The sequence below is a fragment of the Mesitornis unicolor genome, unplaced genomic scaffold (assembly GCF_000695765.1).
Source record: "Mesitornis unicolor isolate BGI_N332 unplaced genomic scaffold, ASM69576v1 scaffold16645, whole genome shotgun sequence".
In the NCBI taxonomy this organism is placed as follows: Eukaryota; Metazoa; Chordata; class Aves; order Mesitornithiformes; family Mesitornithidae; genus Mesitornis; species Mesitornis unicolor.
The window spans coordinates 8104-22836 of NW_010187640.1; the positions used below are offsets into that span (position 1 = coordinate 8104).

At 38.5% G+C, this 14733-nt stretch overlaps 1 protein-coding gene across 1 annotated transcript in view; it reads left to right on the plus strand.

Moving 5' to 3' along the window:
• Positions 1 to 13730, plus strand: part of RALGPS2 (Ral GEF with PH domain and SH3 binding motif 2) — a gene marked incomplete at both ends in the record, with an annotated part of 21385 nt that extends 7655 nt beyond the window's left edge. The window contains 4 exons of the mRNA XM_010185523.1: positions 7785 to 7839; positions 11405 to 11482; positions 12998 to 13103; positions 13638 to 13730. Coding sequence (XP_010183825.1) covers positions 7785 to 7839; positions 11405 to 11482; positions 12998 to 13103; positions 13638 to 13730 — 332 coding nt within the window. The remainder of the gene's footprint in view (positions 1 to 7784; positions 7840 to 11404; positions 11483 to 12997; positions 13104 to 13637) is intronic.
• Between the last annotated feature and the right edge of the window lie 1003 nt (positions 13731 to 14733).

Genomic DNA, 14733 nt, shown 5'->3' on the forward strand with positions numbered 1-14733 from the left:
AAGGAAGTTGGTTGAAGCTGTAAAGTTCCTCCATCGTGTTTGAAGTAGTCTGTTTACTCAGTACTTGGAAATAGTACAGTCACTGCCGCAGAGAGGAGCTTTACGGTATTCTACAGCACAACTTCAAAAGACTGTCAAGAAAACCTCTGAATGTGTGTACTGAAGAGTGTGTTATTCCTCACCTTGCCCGTAAATGTGGATTTAAACCTGTTGCTCTAGAAACAGGACTACCTTTTCTTAGGTAGAAGTCTATACAGGACTTAACTTTTAGGATAAATGATCCCTCTTCAAAACATAGACAGCATTTCTGACATGCCAGCAGCTCAAATATGACCTTAAGGATGACTGTAATACTATTTTAAATCACTCTTGTGTTTTGAGGGCTCAGAGCTGTACAGCCCTTTCCAATCCTTTCATATTGGAGGATCTGATATAATCTGCCTCTACATCAAATATCAAAGATGTGATGCTTTATCTAAATTGTTAGGGTATGTGAATTTGTGCGGTTTTTTTCAGGCCTTTTCAGTCACCTTTGCTGTTAACAGATTGCTGTGGTCCATTTACAATTCAGTAAAGCAATTTATAGTCCTGTTATAAAGACTCTTCATAGTGCTGTTTCTTTTTCCACTGGTGAACACACCAACTTCTTCAGACACGTGAGGACACTTCCACTTGGATTTCTTCAGTTATCTCTGTGACAGAAGCTTTCAATCTGATAAGAGATGAGTTAGAGCATCACCAGGCTTGAGATTCATGGCTGGATGAGATTCTATTCTGCATATAAGCATGGTAAACCTGAGCAGTTGATCCAGCAGTGTGTGTGTGTCTCTCAGTTTAAAACACACATTCAAATGATGATGGACAATTTCTGTTGTACTGGGAAAGACTGATCATCCTTTCTGGGAATGATGCATAGCATACCAAAGTTTTTACATTAGTGTAATCTTTCAAATATAAAGGATACAAGAAGGTGGATTTTTAAATTTATTTTTATTCTTACAGTGAAAGATTCCTAAAGCAGCAAGTAAATAGGAACAGATGCTTTTACTTTGCAGTGAAAGTTCATTGAGGACCCCTGCTACTTGCTATCAGTAAATCTTAAAGCTGCTGTAGTTCTGTTCTGCAGTCCCTCGTGGTGATGAGCTCGCTGTAACACTCGTTCAAAAGAGTCAGTTTGCCCTTCTGAGGTCTAAGCATTGTTCTTGGCTGCTTTGAAGGAACCACCTGCATACGCTTACTGCAGCTCTCCTGCATATATTTGCCTGCTGTCACCTCCTCACCTAAAAGTAAGATAAATTAAGGTACTTTTACTTAGATCATGCTGCAATAAAAATAGTGTGAAAGTTTTTTTTATTCATAAGATATACTTTTTTTTAAGAATACACAGTTTTCTAATACTCCCTGATTTCCTTACACTTTTAATATTCTTTTCTTGCGTAAGCATATCCATAGGTATCTCTGCAGCAATGTTTGTTCAGCTTCATTAATGCTCTCAGAAGTTTTGAATTTCCACCATTTCTTATGTTTTGTCTCAGCTGTACAGAGATACTGCTGTATTTCTTTCCTGAAGATGACTTTGTTTACAGTGGCTAGTTATCCAAATAATTCTGTAGAGGTCAAGGGACAGTGTAAAATAGACTCTGCTTTTCATATACTGTTTCTGTATGGCTTTCCTCCTCTAAAACAACCGAATGTACTGGGTGCAAAGCAGTTTTGCTTAGGAGTTGTTTTTTGAAGTGTGCTGTCTCACATGTATGCCAGTTAAGAACAGATGTCGAAGTAGGAACATGGAAACACTCAGCTGAAATTGAGAATGTGATTTTAGGTGTTTAAAAATTTAAAAAACCCACATTTGTGTATTGTGTTTGTAGCAGTGTTGGATGCAAATTCTGCTCTAACTTTGGAGTGTTTTCCTTCTCAAACAGGTTTTTTTTCCCACTTGTTTCTCCTAATCTACAATGATATGGATGAAAGCTCTGGAGAAACTAAGTCGTTTCAGCATTTGCCTTCATTTGTGTTCCTATCACTTGAGAATATCTTGAGCCGTTATTCTAATGCAATCAGAGAAATTAATGCTGCATGAAATGTAAGAAAGTGCCTTTGGAAGAACAGTACGTTTTCAAACCAAAACTGGCATAAAATGCATACAGGAATATCCGAGTTTTCCTCTATTAAGTCACCATCTTGAAGTACTTGAATTCTACAAGGGATTATATTTCTTTATAAATAAATGAAGTATGGGTGTAGGTATACAGTGTGTGCATTTACTTTCAGGTTTTTGGCAGCCTATACAGTAGGGAAGAGTTCTACACAGCCAATGTTTGTTTGATTCCTCACCTTGTTGCGTGCTTCTCAGGTGTTTAGGGCTCTGAGTCAGCTGCAGTCTGCGTCAGAAGAGCAAAGTTGGGGTAAGGCTTCAGGAAGAAGAAATATGCTTTGCTTTTTAGTATTCCATTTAAATGAGTACATCGATGTCTCTCATCCTCCATGTGGAGACCCCCATTTTGCTATTGGGAACTACTGCTTTACAAATAGGATAAAGAAAAGAGCTGGATAATACTTGAGGTTAAAAATGCACAAGTAGATCCCTGGATTTGAGATGAGAGGGATATATAGGAGTTTTAGTAACCCATCTCTTTTTATTTGCACATGCTCTAGGTTTTTTTGTGATTTATGCAGCTGTATAAAACCCCGTTTCTGCCCCATCTTAATCTTGAAATTTGGTTATTTGACTCTGTTACCTTTTCATGATGTAACTCACTGTCAGTGAGGCTATTGGATGTTTGTGTTGATTATCTGGTGACATATCACTTGAGTTGTTTGCCAGTCTTTATACCATTCTTATCTACTTAACTAGCAAGCCAGAGTTGAGCTATTTAAACTTAGTTGTACAGTAGATAAATGGTAAATGAACTAGTTCAAATACACGAGGATTTTCAGTGCGGGCATAGATTCAACAAAGCAGAACATGACTTCTAGGATATCGAGTCCATCTCCGTGATGTTAGCTGGGCTGTACTGTGCTGCAGCAATTGATGTTCAGATCTTCAGGCCAATTTTTTTGTTTCCATGTTAGAATTTCAAGCTCTGTCAGGTCAGTCACCAGCTACAGTGACTGGAGCTCTGGCAGCACTCTGTAACTGGAGCCAAGAGAGTGTCAGGTTCAGATTTGAGAAGGGAAAAGAATTTTTAGTCAGAATACTTTTTAAACTCTTTGGGGTTGGTTTGTTTATATTAACACCTGTTTAACTTTGGGGACTAACTCCTGGATAAAGGAAGTCTGTGTGAAGCATTCAGTATCCCCAGACTTCCAGCAATAAGTGGATGCTGTGACCAGGGGGGACCTGGGTGTGCAGTGGTATAGGCATTGGCTATCGCATAACTAGGAACCTAGCCTCATGCTGTCTGTGGGGCTGTAGCATACACGTATGTATGTGCACATCTATAAACGTGAACAGAAAATCCATGTCTGTATTCAGCTGCAGTGCTGGAGCTCTGTGTAAATCCTGAAACTTCTCAGGTCATCATCAGCACAGTTAGCGAAGAAAGCATTTTGCCAATTGCTGTTATTCCTTAGACAGTAAAAAGCCTTCCTTGTTATGTAGTAAAGATAAACACAACTCTGATTTGTTTTTAATGCTGTACAATAAATCTTAGATTTTATTAGCAATAGAGAAAACTAGGAAGATAGTGATTTGTGTCAAGTGGCTTCTTACATGAAACCAAAGCTTGTGCAGAACATTACTTAACAGCAAGGATTTATGCTACCTAGGATTTGTAATTAAGTTTAACCTGAAGACCTGCTTGAGGCTGTTGGAAAAGCACAAACATTGAGTGCTTACTTGAGAAGAATTTAAGAAGGTGATATATTTTTTAAAGTACTGAATGAATGAAATATTTCCAGTTGAGGTGATAGTCAAATAGTGCACTTAATGTTTAAACAGAATTTGGCTAGGCATCTAACTTTTAGTAAGTTAAAAACCAGTTTCTTTCACCTCTGTTTAGGAGGGAGGGATGTAATGTTATATTCTTCTTTTGCTTTTCAGGAAAGGAGTTTTTTCTAGTATGAGAACCTTCATTGTGCAGAAACTGTAGTGTGTTTTAAATCTAAAAAATCCTGTTAGAGATGCTCTATATAAGTGTTAGAGGGCTAGTCGAATGCTAAAACACAACCTGTGCCAGGTTTTCCTTGACATTTTTTAAGACCTGTATAGGCATCAATATAAATGTTAAATCAATAGTTCCAAATTAACATTGCTTTTGAAAGTGTAATTGGCAATTTCTCTGTAGATTAAACTTTTCAAGTGAGACTTTATGAATCACACAACTTTGTTTAAACTTTTGTAACTGTGCTCATACTGTAATAAGGGTTATCACTTTCTGAAAGATGACATTTCAGCTCTTTTCCTATAGATTGCTTAGCATTTTTTTAAAAAAACTAGCTTTTAAATCTCTGTAGAGTACTCAGTACAGTGTTTGAAATATAACTTTCTTAGCAAAGCTAATATAGTTGCCATCAAAATGTCATTTCAGAGAAAATTTTAATGTATCAACCTACTTTAAATACAAAAAATTACTTCATAATACAGTATTGTTAGTAAAATTAGAATTAGTTAATTCTCATTCTGTGGGTTTCTGTCACGTGGGCCTCAATCTGGTAGAGCTCTCGTCGTATTGAAGTTGCACTGCCTATTAATATAAAGCTAAATCTATGCAGTAATAAGGAAATAAATATGACTTTAATTGTCCCAAATAACTTTAGTGCTGGCTGGACGACTAGGGCAAACAGGAATTATGGCACCGTTTTGCAGGACATGCTGCTCCAAATAGCAACAAGGAAAATTTCACTTACGTGCAAGGCAAGGTTTTTGTCACATGCAGGTTGTGAAGCACAGTACCAGGTTGCTCAGAGAGATTGCAGATGCTGCATCCTTGAAGAACAGGAGTAGACGAGGCCCTCAGCAATCCGATCGCCAAGTCAGGTTTGTTTCGAGTAGTCTGTTGGACCAGACGACCTCCCGAGATCTCTTCCAGTCAGAATTACTACAAAATTCATGAGTAGGCTCACTGAACAAATAGGAGAGGTTCTCTATTTGGATAGGTCTGGATCAGGCTTTTTTAGAAATACTCCAGGACCTGCCATTCTGGACTATTACATGTGCTTAGAATAATGCAGTCTGTGCCTTAGGTAGATGTGAGCACAGCTGATAGCAGCATCAGTTACTCACTTTCTATTCGAGCCATTCTCTTGTCTGTGCTCCTTGGGTGGCTCACTCTTACCTTTGCAACAGTCCAGGATGCTGGATGCCCTTCCTTGAGAAATCATCCTGCTGAGAAATCATCGTACTTGAAACCTGCCTTCCTAATTGTCGTTCAGCATGCTAAAAGATCTTACTATAAGATACTCCCTTATAAACAGTCATCCTCAAAGACAGTCAGCTGGTAGGTCTTACCCAAAATACCTTCTTAAAGTTGTCTCTGAATTCTCTTACATCTGATTCTGTCTCTGCATCCCCAAACCACATTACTTGTTTTTTTGAAGACACTTTGCATATTGCCTTGCAGAGCGTGCAGCTGTGTTTTTGTTTGGATGAAATAAATCATTGAGCTTTTCACTTGCTGAAAATACTGAGTGACAGTTGTTTCTTCCAGGAAACTGCAAGCTTTGTTTTGGGATTTTGCAAAGACTTCTACCATAACAGCGGGCTCCATCTGGATAGGTTTCTCCAACTGGCTATTCCAGTTTTGCCTGGGATAGTTAATTATCTGTCTGGCAGTGTTCCTGCATAAAAGCATGTACAGCTTACTCATGTCGAGTTCAGTCTGCACATTCTCTTGATTTTCTGTGGTGCAGCTCAGATGTAAACTGTGCTGAACAGAACTTCTGATTATTTTGATAACCCCTTCTTGCTCACCTGCTTTGTGGCACCAGAATAGCTGTTTGCTGATAGATTACATTGTGCAGACAGTCACTTAGAGTAAGAACACTTACTCAGCTGTGGTAACTGTGGCTCTTTAGTACATTGTCCTCGCAGATGCAGAGGAAGTATCAGTATAAGTAGTATAGTAAGTAGCTGTATAAGTAGCTGTACTTTTCCTTTATGGGCAGCCTACCTGCTGCTGTCACCTTTAAAGCAGTTGAATCCTTAAGGATCAATGATCTGAGAACATAAGTACTAAAATCTTCAAGACACTTCTAGAAAATAATGAGTCACCTGTTGAGTATTGTACTGCCCTTCTTGCCGAGCTTAGGAGCTTGGAGCTGCATGGAAACATTACTTTTATGTCTCTTAGCTTCTTCCACTCTACAGGTCTCTCTTACATTAATGTTAGTGTGAACCAGGTTAGGATCTTCCTTTAGGAAAAGTTCAGGATAAGCTGAGACCGAATTACCTTGTACCCCTTAGAGATCATGTTAATATGAAGATGTTGAGCTAATATTTGGAAAAGAGGCATCTAAGTTGACTTGGCTAGAAGGTGAAGGCATATATTTTGTATTGAATTTTGCAGGGAGAGAACTTCAGTCCATGCTGAGGTTTTCATGGCTATTTGCTGGAATTAACTCTGTGTGAATTTTTATTGCCTCCATAATAATGTGTTTACTCAGTGGATATCCAGATTTACCTCTGTACAGATTATCTTTGTTCTTCAGGCCACCACTGTTCCCTGCTGATTTTCTCTGAAAAATTACAGAGAAACTGGGAACTTGTTCCCATTTTCAGTCTTTGTGTCTCCATGGGAACCCTTAAGTAAAGTGCATTGATTCAGATATTTTTTTTTTCCAATTTGTCTGAAAAACATTGTAAGTCAATTATTCCTTTTATATAGGGGTATTCAGGAGGCAGAGCAAACAAGCTGTCAAGTTAGTGTGCCAGAAGGTGGGCTTTTAGCACTGACTGACATTGAATTAGGCTGAAACTGAGGAGCTGGGATTGTCTAGAGCCAAAAGCACATGTTGGCTTGAAGTGGAGGGCAAGAATGGTAGCTGGCATGGGGAGAAGGTGAAGAGCTAGCGAGACAGCAGCTTGAACCCTGTTTGTAGTGCAGTTGGTAACTGAAGTTACCGAGTTCAGTTAACAGTACATGTATACTGGTGTATATTTACTGATTTTTAAGTAACACTACCTAATGTCTGTATTTAAATACTAATTCAGGCTCATAGGATTTACTATAATTGGAAAAGTTAATAAGCTATTTGTGGGCCTGCCATGAGTCATCACATCAGATGCTTGGATTTTGTTTGTCCTCTATTTTTTGTGTTTAAAATAAAATACAGTAATATTGGATTACTTTGTGCAGCACAGAAGGAAAGACAGAGTGTTATGACCTCATATAGTAAGTGTGAGACAGCTTTAAAAAGTTGTTTAAGATTTCTCAGATCAGCAAAACCTTCTAATGTGTTGGAGATTCAACAGTGAGTTTGAACTGTTGTGAAGTTGTGCCTTTTTGTCATGACCATATATGAATTTATAAATAATTATTGGAATTCACTTTCTTTTTAAATGCTTCTTGTGTTAATCAGTCAAGTCTGCATTTAGGATATTCTTTAAATTTTGAAAATGCCTTTCCTGTTTATTAGCACTCCTCTAGAGCCAGTCCATTCAAATCTCTGCTCGGTTTATGTGGAATTCCTGAAGCAAATCACAAAGTATTTTCATTGTAGCATTTTAGTGAAGTATTTTTCACTTGTTTAGTCTTAACTTCTTCTGAGGAGAAACGGGCACAATTGAAGTGGTTGAGTTGTAGATGATGAGATAAACTATCGATCATTCTTACCTTTTCAAGGTAGCAGTGATGGTTCTGAACTCAGTGAAGAGACGTCCTGGCCAGCATTTGAAAGGTAAGAAAAAGTGCCACTCGAAAACTGCATTTCTTTATTCAGACGTTGCTGCTTACATTCTCTCATTCAGTCCTGAAAATGATGCTTTATTTTGGTGATCTATATGTAAGAATAGAAACAAACAGTAAGAAGTTCACTGGGTCTGTTAAAGCAGCAGAGGAGTAGCTCCTGCTCACTAGTAGTTAATAGGGCCTTTTTTCTAATGGGATGCTTGGTCATTGCACACATTCTTCTAAATAGCTCAACCAGAGTGCCATTAAACCCCAAATGATTTTTCTGTTTCATACATTTGTGTATTCTGTGTATGTTATTCGTACGACCTGTTTTTCATTTTCACTTTCCCCAAGACATTTCAAACATTGTTGGTCCCTTTGTTCTTGTCACTGACAATTGTCACTGGTTTTGTCTCTCCCACCTGCTCCTCCCTTCACTGTTACCTGCCCATGTTACATGGGAAGAAAGCACAGTAGTGCCCCTTGCTAATGTCTGAAGTTGTGGTTCAGAATTAGTGTCTTGCTCCTTACTCAAATACCTGCAAATGCTCAGGTGATGTTGACACTTCAGTCCTTTCCCATGTTGTATTTGAGAATGAGGAAAAAAACCTAACAGCTGTAGTTTAAAAGCTGGAAATTTCATCTTTCCACAGCTAAGTTAGATGTGCATTCAACGCATAGTTTGCTTCCATAACTTAGTTTCAGGTAATTCACCTTCAGAATTGCCGTGGTTGACTTTTTACCACGCTGTGAAGACGTGTTTGGTAGAAATTTTTGTCAAAGAACTTCATAGTTGGGAACTGTTACCACAAACCTTATATTCGTCTTCAATTCATTGAAGCAGCTGAAGTTCTGTGAAATCTTTGAAAATATCTTGGTGCCAAAGGTGAACTCTTTAATATGACTACGTAGATGAGGAAGTGCTCTCATGATTCTATTAGATAAGAAATAAGAAATTTGCATATGAGCATAGAAAGAAAATCGGGTCGGAAAGAACATCCGTAATTTGGATGTGCTCTGGGATGAAATCTTCAATGATCAAAAGGTTTTCTTCTTCCTTTTCCCTCCCTGTTGCGTTATGGAATTACTCAAGTTCAGGTTATTTCTCAAAGCCAAAAAGTTACATGGGAAAGCCGTAGACAAAGTGAACTGAGTGCTTTTAACTTAAGTAGCTTAACAAACTTATAAATTTAGTAAGGTTCGGACTTAAGCTCGTGTTTTTAGAGAATGGTAGCACTCACCAGAATTGTATAGACTTGTGAGACAAAGCAGGGGTTTTTCATCCCTGTTGTAATGAGATCTGGCTGGCCCAGACTCCCCCCAGTTGAAAGGGTTGCTCTGTGCCAAACAAATCTGTCAGAAGATTCCTTTTTCTCCGAAATCTGCTTGCCTCCAGTGCTTTCCTCTATCCTGCTAGAGCTCTTTGGGAACCCTGAAGTTGCATGTTTTTGAGGTCCAGTTCTCTTGCCTGCTGGCAGGCAGAGGGATTGGGTTCCTTACAGACATTCAGAACATCATGTGTGAAACTTCTAGATATGCGGCAACCTTGTGTTTTTTCTTTCATGTAGAAGATGAAGCAGCATGGTTTTGGAACTTAGGAGGTAATACACTGAAATGCAAACGTTAAAATTTAAGCTGACTAGAGAGGACGTCTCTCTGGTTTTGGTCTCTACCAAAAGGTTGGTTTCCATTATTATAAAAAGAGTTTTTAAGTGAGGGTGAAGTGTTAGTTATCTGGAATTATCAGCTGCTGGCAAAACTGGGATACTTCCAGTGCTATTAATGACTGCTTCCTATGCAGGTGGGAATTCAATATTCCCTAGTGATTTAGGAAGGATATCTTTGGGTAGGAGGGCTTAAATCTACATAATATGCCTAACAAGAAATAATGAGATGCTCCACACATGGATTCCTTAGGTAGCAGAAGGAATTGAATCAAATACTCTTGGTTTTCCTGGCCCTCCTGTTGTTGTAACTGAGAAATGTGGAAGAGGTGAGAACTGGAGTCACTGATTGGTTTTAAGTGCATTTTAAGTTTGAAACTTGAGTGAGAGCTTTTGGCATTGGAGTGTCCCTATGGGCTAATCAAAACTACTTGCAGGACTTTAATTCCAAGTCCTGGCAGTTAAGGGCAGTAGATGAAGTGATGCTTCATTCTCATTGGTTGTCATCCTGAGTGTCTCTGGGTGGATTTTGCTGAAATAGCTGAAATGCAAGAGTGACAGCCTCCTTGTTACACAAAAAAACCCCAAGCTTAAAGGTAAGAAGAAAACATACTCCATTTATTTGCAAAATATATGTACACACAAGTATACAGATTACCTTGTGGTTTTCCTTCCTTCATCTTTATTATTATTTTACTTGTCTGTATCTTGAATGTATTTTAAAACAAAAATGTTTAATGAATTGAAAGATATTCGTTATGTTGAAAAGCAAATGATGGCATATCCTGGGATAGATTAGTAGATGACAATTTGTTACTGTCTGTCTCTGATAATTCTTTCTGCAGCAAAGGCAATAGTTTGACCTGGTTTAAAAACAAATAACAAAGCATCATTTAATGCTGCTGACCTTTATTGTGTCCCTTCTTTTACTACTTTTTGGTTTGCCTGCTGTATGCTACTCTGAGTTCAGATTGAAACAGAACAGCGCTACAGATTTAGGTGTCCCATTCTGAGCAATACAGCCCTGTCCAGCTAATGCACAACCGCACACACAGGTGACACATTGCCATGTTTATACTGCATAGGAGACTTTGCCTGTAAAATTCTCATAGTCTTGTACTCAACTGCCTGCTTCTGTAGCATTAGATCTGATTCTCAGTTTTTCAGCACAATACGAGCAGCTAGAAAAATGGATAAAAAACCCCAGGAGGTAAGGACAGAGGGCATATGCTTCTGTCGACTTAAAAGGGAATTCAGTCATCTCAGAGATCTGATCCAGAAAAACAAGGTTCAGTGAAGCAAAGCAGTATTCAAAAGGCAGGTCTAGAACACCAGGTCCTGGCTATGAATAACAGTATAGATCAGGTTAAGGACTCTGAAAGGGGAAGCTTATATGGAAAGTTTAAAGCTTGTAAGAACTGGAGAACTGAAACGTTTCTGAGCTTACTTCAACGTTCCTTAGGACAACAGTATTTTAAGCAGTGTCAGTTGTATTTTGATAGTGGTTTTGATTTCAGCCCAACAGTTTGTATGTGTGCATACTCATGGAATTTGAATATTTTTGGTAGGAACATCTATAGTCAGAACTTAAAGACGTAAAAGTTTTATTAATATGGTTCCTTTACGTTGATTTAATGTCTAAGAACTAAATGCAGACTTTGCTCGCGTAATGTATTACTATTCAGTGCCAAAAAAACACTTCAGTATTATTATTTCTGACAAAGAGAACATCTGATGAAATAAAACCCCATGGTATCTACCCCTGCATGCATTTTTCTAGATAAAATTATCCTCTGTGTCTTACGTGGAAGAACTGGCTCTGTGATACGCACACACAAAAAAAATACTGTGCTGTTTGTGTGAATAAAAGTATATGTAATACGTACAATTTATAATGGAATCCAACAGGAACAGGTTGTACCATTCTCTCGGTCCGGGGACAAGAGTGTCACGAAATGGCTATCGAGGCCACATGAAGGCCAGCAGGTACAATCCCCACTGCGCACAGAGGTGTCAAACTTTCCCTCTGCTGTTGGTGATTTGGTTTGGTTTAATAATTTAAGTGGGTGTTTTCTGATGTTACTTTTCTAACTTACGTGTCAAAATAAAGGTAGACACCTTTTTCTTCAGACTTAAAGCTTTCCTCTTCTATGACTTAACCTATATTGCCATAAGGGCTTTTGTTCGTTCTGGTCTGACAATCCAAATTCTGAACCATTGGATCTTTCTATCAAGGCTTAAAGATGTTTTACTAGAAGTCGCTTTTCAGCTGCCCACCGCTGTGTAGCAGTGTTAGTAGTTCTTATGTGAACAACAAAGCTGCATCTTGTGCTAATGGATGGCATTCAAGATCTTTTCTTTGCTGACAGTTCTGTATTGAATTTCTTTTCCCTTATTCCTTGAAATAAGAAATACGGCTAAAATGAGCAACGCATTAAAATTGGCTTCAATCTGTTATGTATAGTTTTATTTGCAAGCTGACATAGTAATACCACTGATTATTCTGATTAATTTTAATACAGAATCTGTCTCCAGCTGTGTGGCACTGTAGCTGGGAAAGAGATGGCCATTAGCTATGAAACTTTTTTCACGTCAAGAAGCAAGCATTGTCTCACTGAATTAAGCTCATTCACATCAATCAGTGTCCAAAATTGTCTCCCCATCGTCATCCTCAGTAGGTGCTGCAATGAGAACGTTTGCTCGATTTCCAATCTATGTGGAACGTTCATGAATGTTAGGATGGAGGAAACAGCACATCCTGACTTCTACAAGATTCAGGCGCTGTTCAATTCCTTGGCTTTTCTAGAAAGCTCCTGGTTACATGCTCTGATTGACATTTGCCAAAATTTTTCCTGTTGTAATTTATTTTCTGATTGAGAATGTTTTGTAAGCTAGCCAGCTTTTTAACTTTAATAAAGCTAAGTTTTCTTTGTTTTGGCCCATTGCTCTTAGATCCTGCATAGGGTAGATGATTAGTAGAGCACCAGATGCATTAAAACACCTTAAAGCTGTGGTTCAGGTTTCTACTCTTTATTACTGCTCCTGCCCACCCTTCTTGCTTTCAGACGTTTTAAAGATTGTGCATGTTTGACTTGTGCTTTGTTTTTGTCGTGCTAACGATTCCAGTGTTTCTAACAAAAAAATACTCAATCTTCCTTACAAGGGCTGAAGGAGATATTTTAACACGTACAGGAAAAAGTATGAACGTACTTCAAGTGTTTGCTTTTTAAAATTAATTGTTCTTGCATTTCAGTTGTCTGAGTTTCCTTTTTTTTTTTAATTAAGGGTTACCTGCTTGGCTAATTAATTTTTCTGATCACTTTTGCTTATGAGTGTAAATTACACAACAGCAATTCCTTGTAACAGCCAAAGTCTTTTTTCCACAATGAAATCCATTTCTAAATTAAAATACAGATGTTTGTGTTAGTTTGTGGTAATGATTGGAAAATTACTTCAGGAGAAATACTTTATTTCACACAACTCTTCTCGTGCTCCTTTCAGCTCTCTAGAATCTGAAGATCTGGCTGTTCATTTGTATCCAGGAGCAGTTACTATTCAAGGTGTTCTCAGGAGGAAGACTTTGTTGAAAGAAGGCAAAAAACCTACAGTAAGACTTTTAATTCATTCTCTCACCTTCTTTGTTTACCCATTTATAAATAGACTGAAGTGGACTTTTGCCACTAATTCAAATGTCTGAGATCTCCTCTGCCTTGCTCATTCATGTTTAGGGTCACTGCTGACATTCTGTTTGACAGATTGATTCAGTTTTTAAGGCTATCCTTATGAACACATATCCATGACAATGGGGAAATACCTTATGGCAGTGCATAAAATGGAAAAGGGACAGATGTAACTCGGTGAAGTGTTCAATAAGGGTTGCAGGAAGTATAGAGTAAGGTGCAGAAAATCTTTCTTGCAGTGGTGAAGAGTGGCACGTGTTCTTTCTGCTGTCTAGATTTTTAATGCATTCACAGGCCTACACAAATAACTAGAAACAGCAGCTGTGGAAACACGGCTGAGGGTTTGGGCTGGGCAGTTACTGCCGTCATATTGTCGCAGGATGATGCCTGCTATTGTGTGGCTCAATATTATGAAACATTTCACTTCTCCATTGCCTTTTCTTTTTGTCTTTCCTCTCTAGGTAGCATCTTGGACAAAATACTGGGTAGCATTGTGCGGAACCCAACTCTTTTACTACGCTGCAAAATCTCTGAAGGCTACAGAGAGAAAACATGTATGTAAAACAGGCATATTCCAGTATCATCTGCCACAATTAAAATGTGATTTCCTGATGTAAACACTGAGAATAGTTCAGAACTTGCATGATTTTCAGGCAGTGCTATCCTGTCTTCTCTTCGGTCACCTCATATGGATATGCCCCGATGGAGATACCATGCACGTTAATGTGCTACACCAAGAACATCTGCTTTGCATATGCCATGGGTCTCAAATTTGTTGTTGTGTAAGGAAGGGAATTATGTCCTTAGGTCTGTCTGCTTTGCTAAGGTCAAAGTCGTCTCTTTTGATGATCTCTGAGTCTTGCAGCAGTTTGTTGCAACTTGAAATTCAAACTAGCATGGGTGTGGGAAGACTGTGAAGTCACTACACATGGCATTAAACACATGCTGATTGCATCTGTGTGGTAAAATGAGACTGCGCTCATTTTCTGTTTAATCCTGTAGTCCATTAACTACAGCAGAGTAAGAAACACTGCCTATGTTACACACAGAGCTAGCGTGTCATATGATGCTGGCTTTCCTTTTATTTGCTGCAACTTCATTTGAAAGAAGCTAAAAATACTTCTCTTATGGGGGGAAGTAGTGAAAGGATTTTCTGTAGATGTTCCAGGGTTGTTGTGATGTGCGTAGTTCCTGTGTTCATTGATTGATTATAATGGAAGAGGATGCTGCCAGAGATTCTGTTAAGAAACTGGGTAAAACTTTGAGATACTTGGGTCTTTTTCCAAGTTCCTTCACTACTCAGAACCATTACTTACAGTTGCCCTGGCTGGTGTTTTGGTGTAATTTTTCCTAACTGTCACTAAAGAACATTTGGTTTACATGACCCTTGTGTAATTTTACCAACTGAGATGTGCTTCTAGAATCCCTGTAAGGGGACAGCCTTATTCCTTTTTGATGTAGAGTAGCATTCTTATCCTAACATGTTCAGAGGGTAGAGATTTGTAGCTTTAGATCTCTGATTGGTGACTCAGAATCACAGAATCACAGAACGTTAGG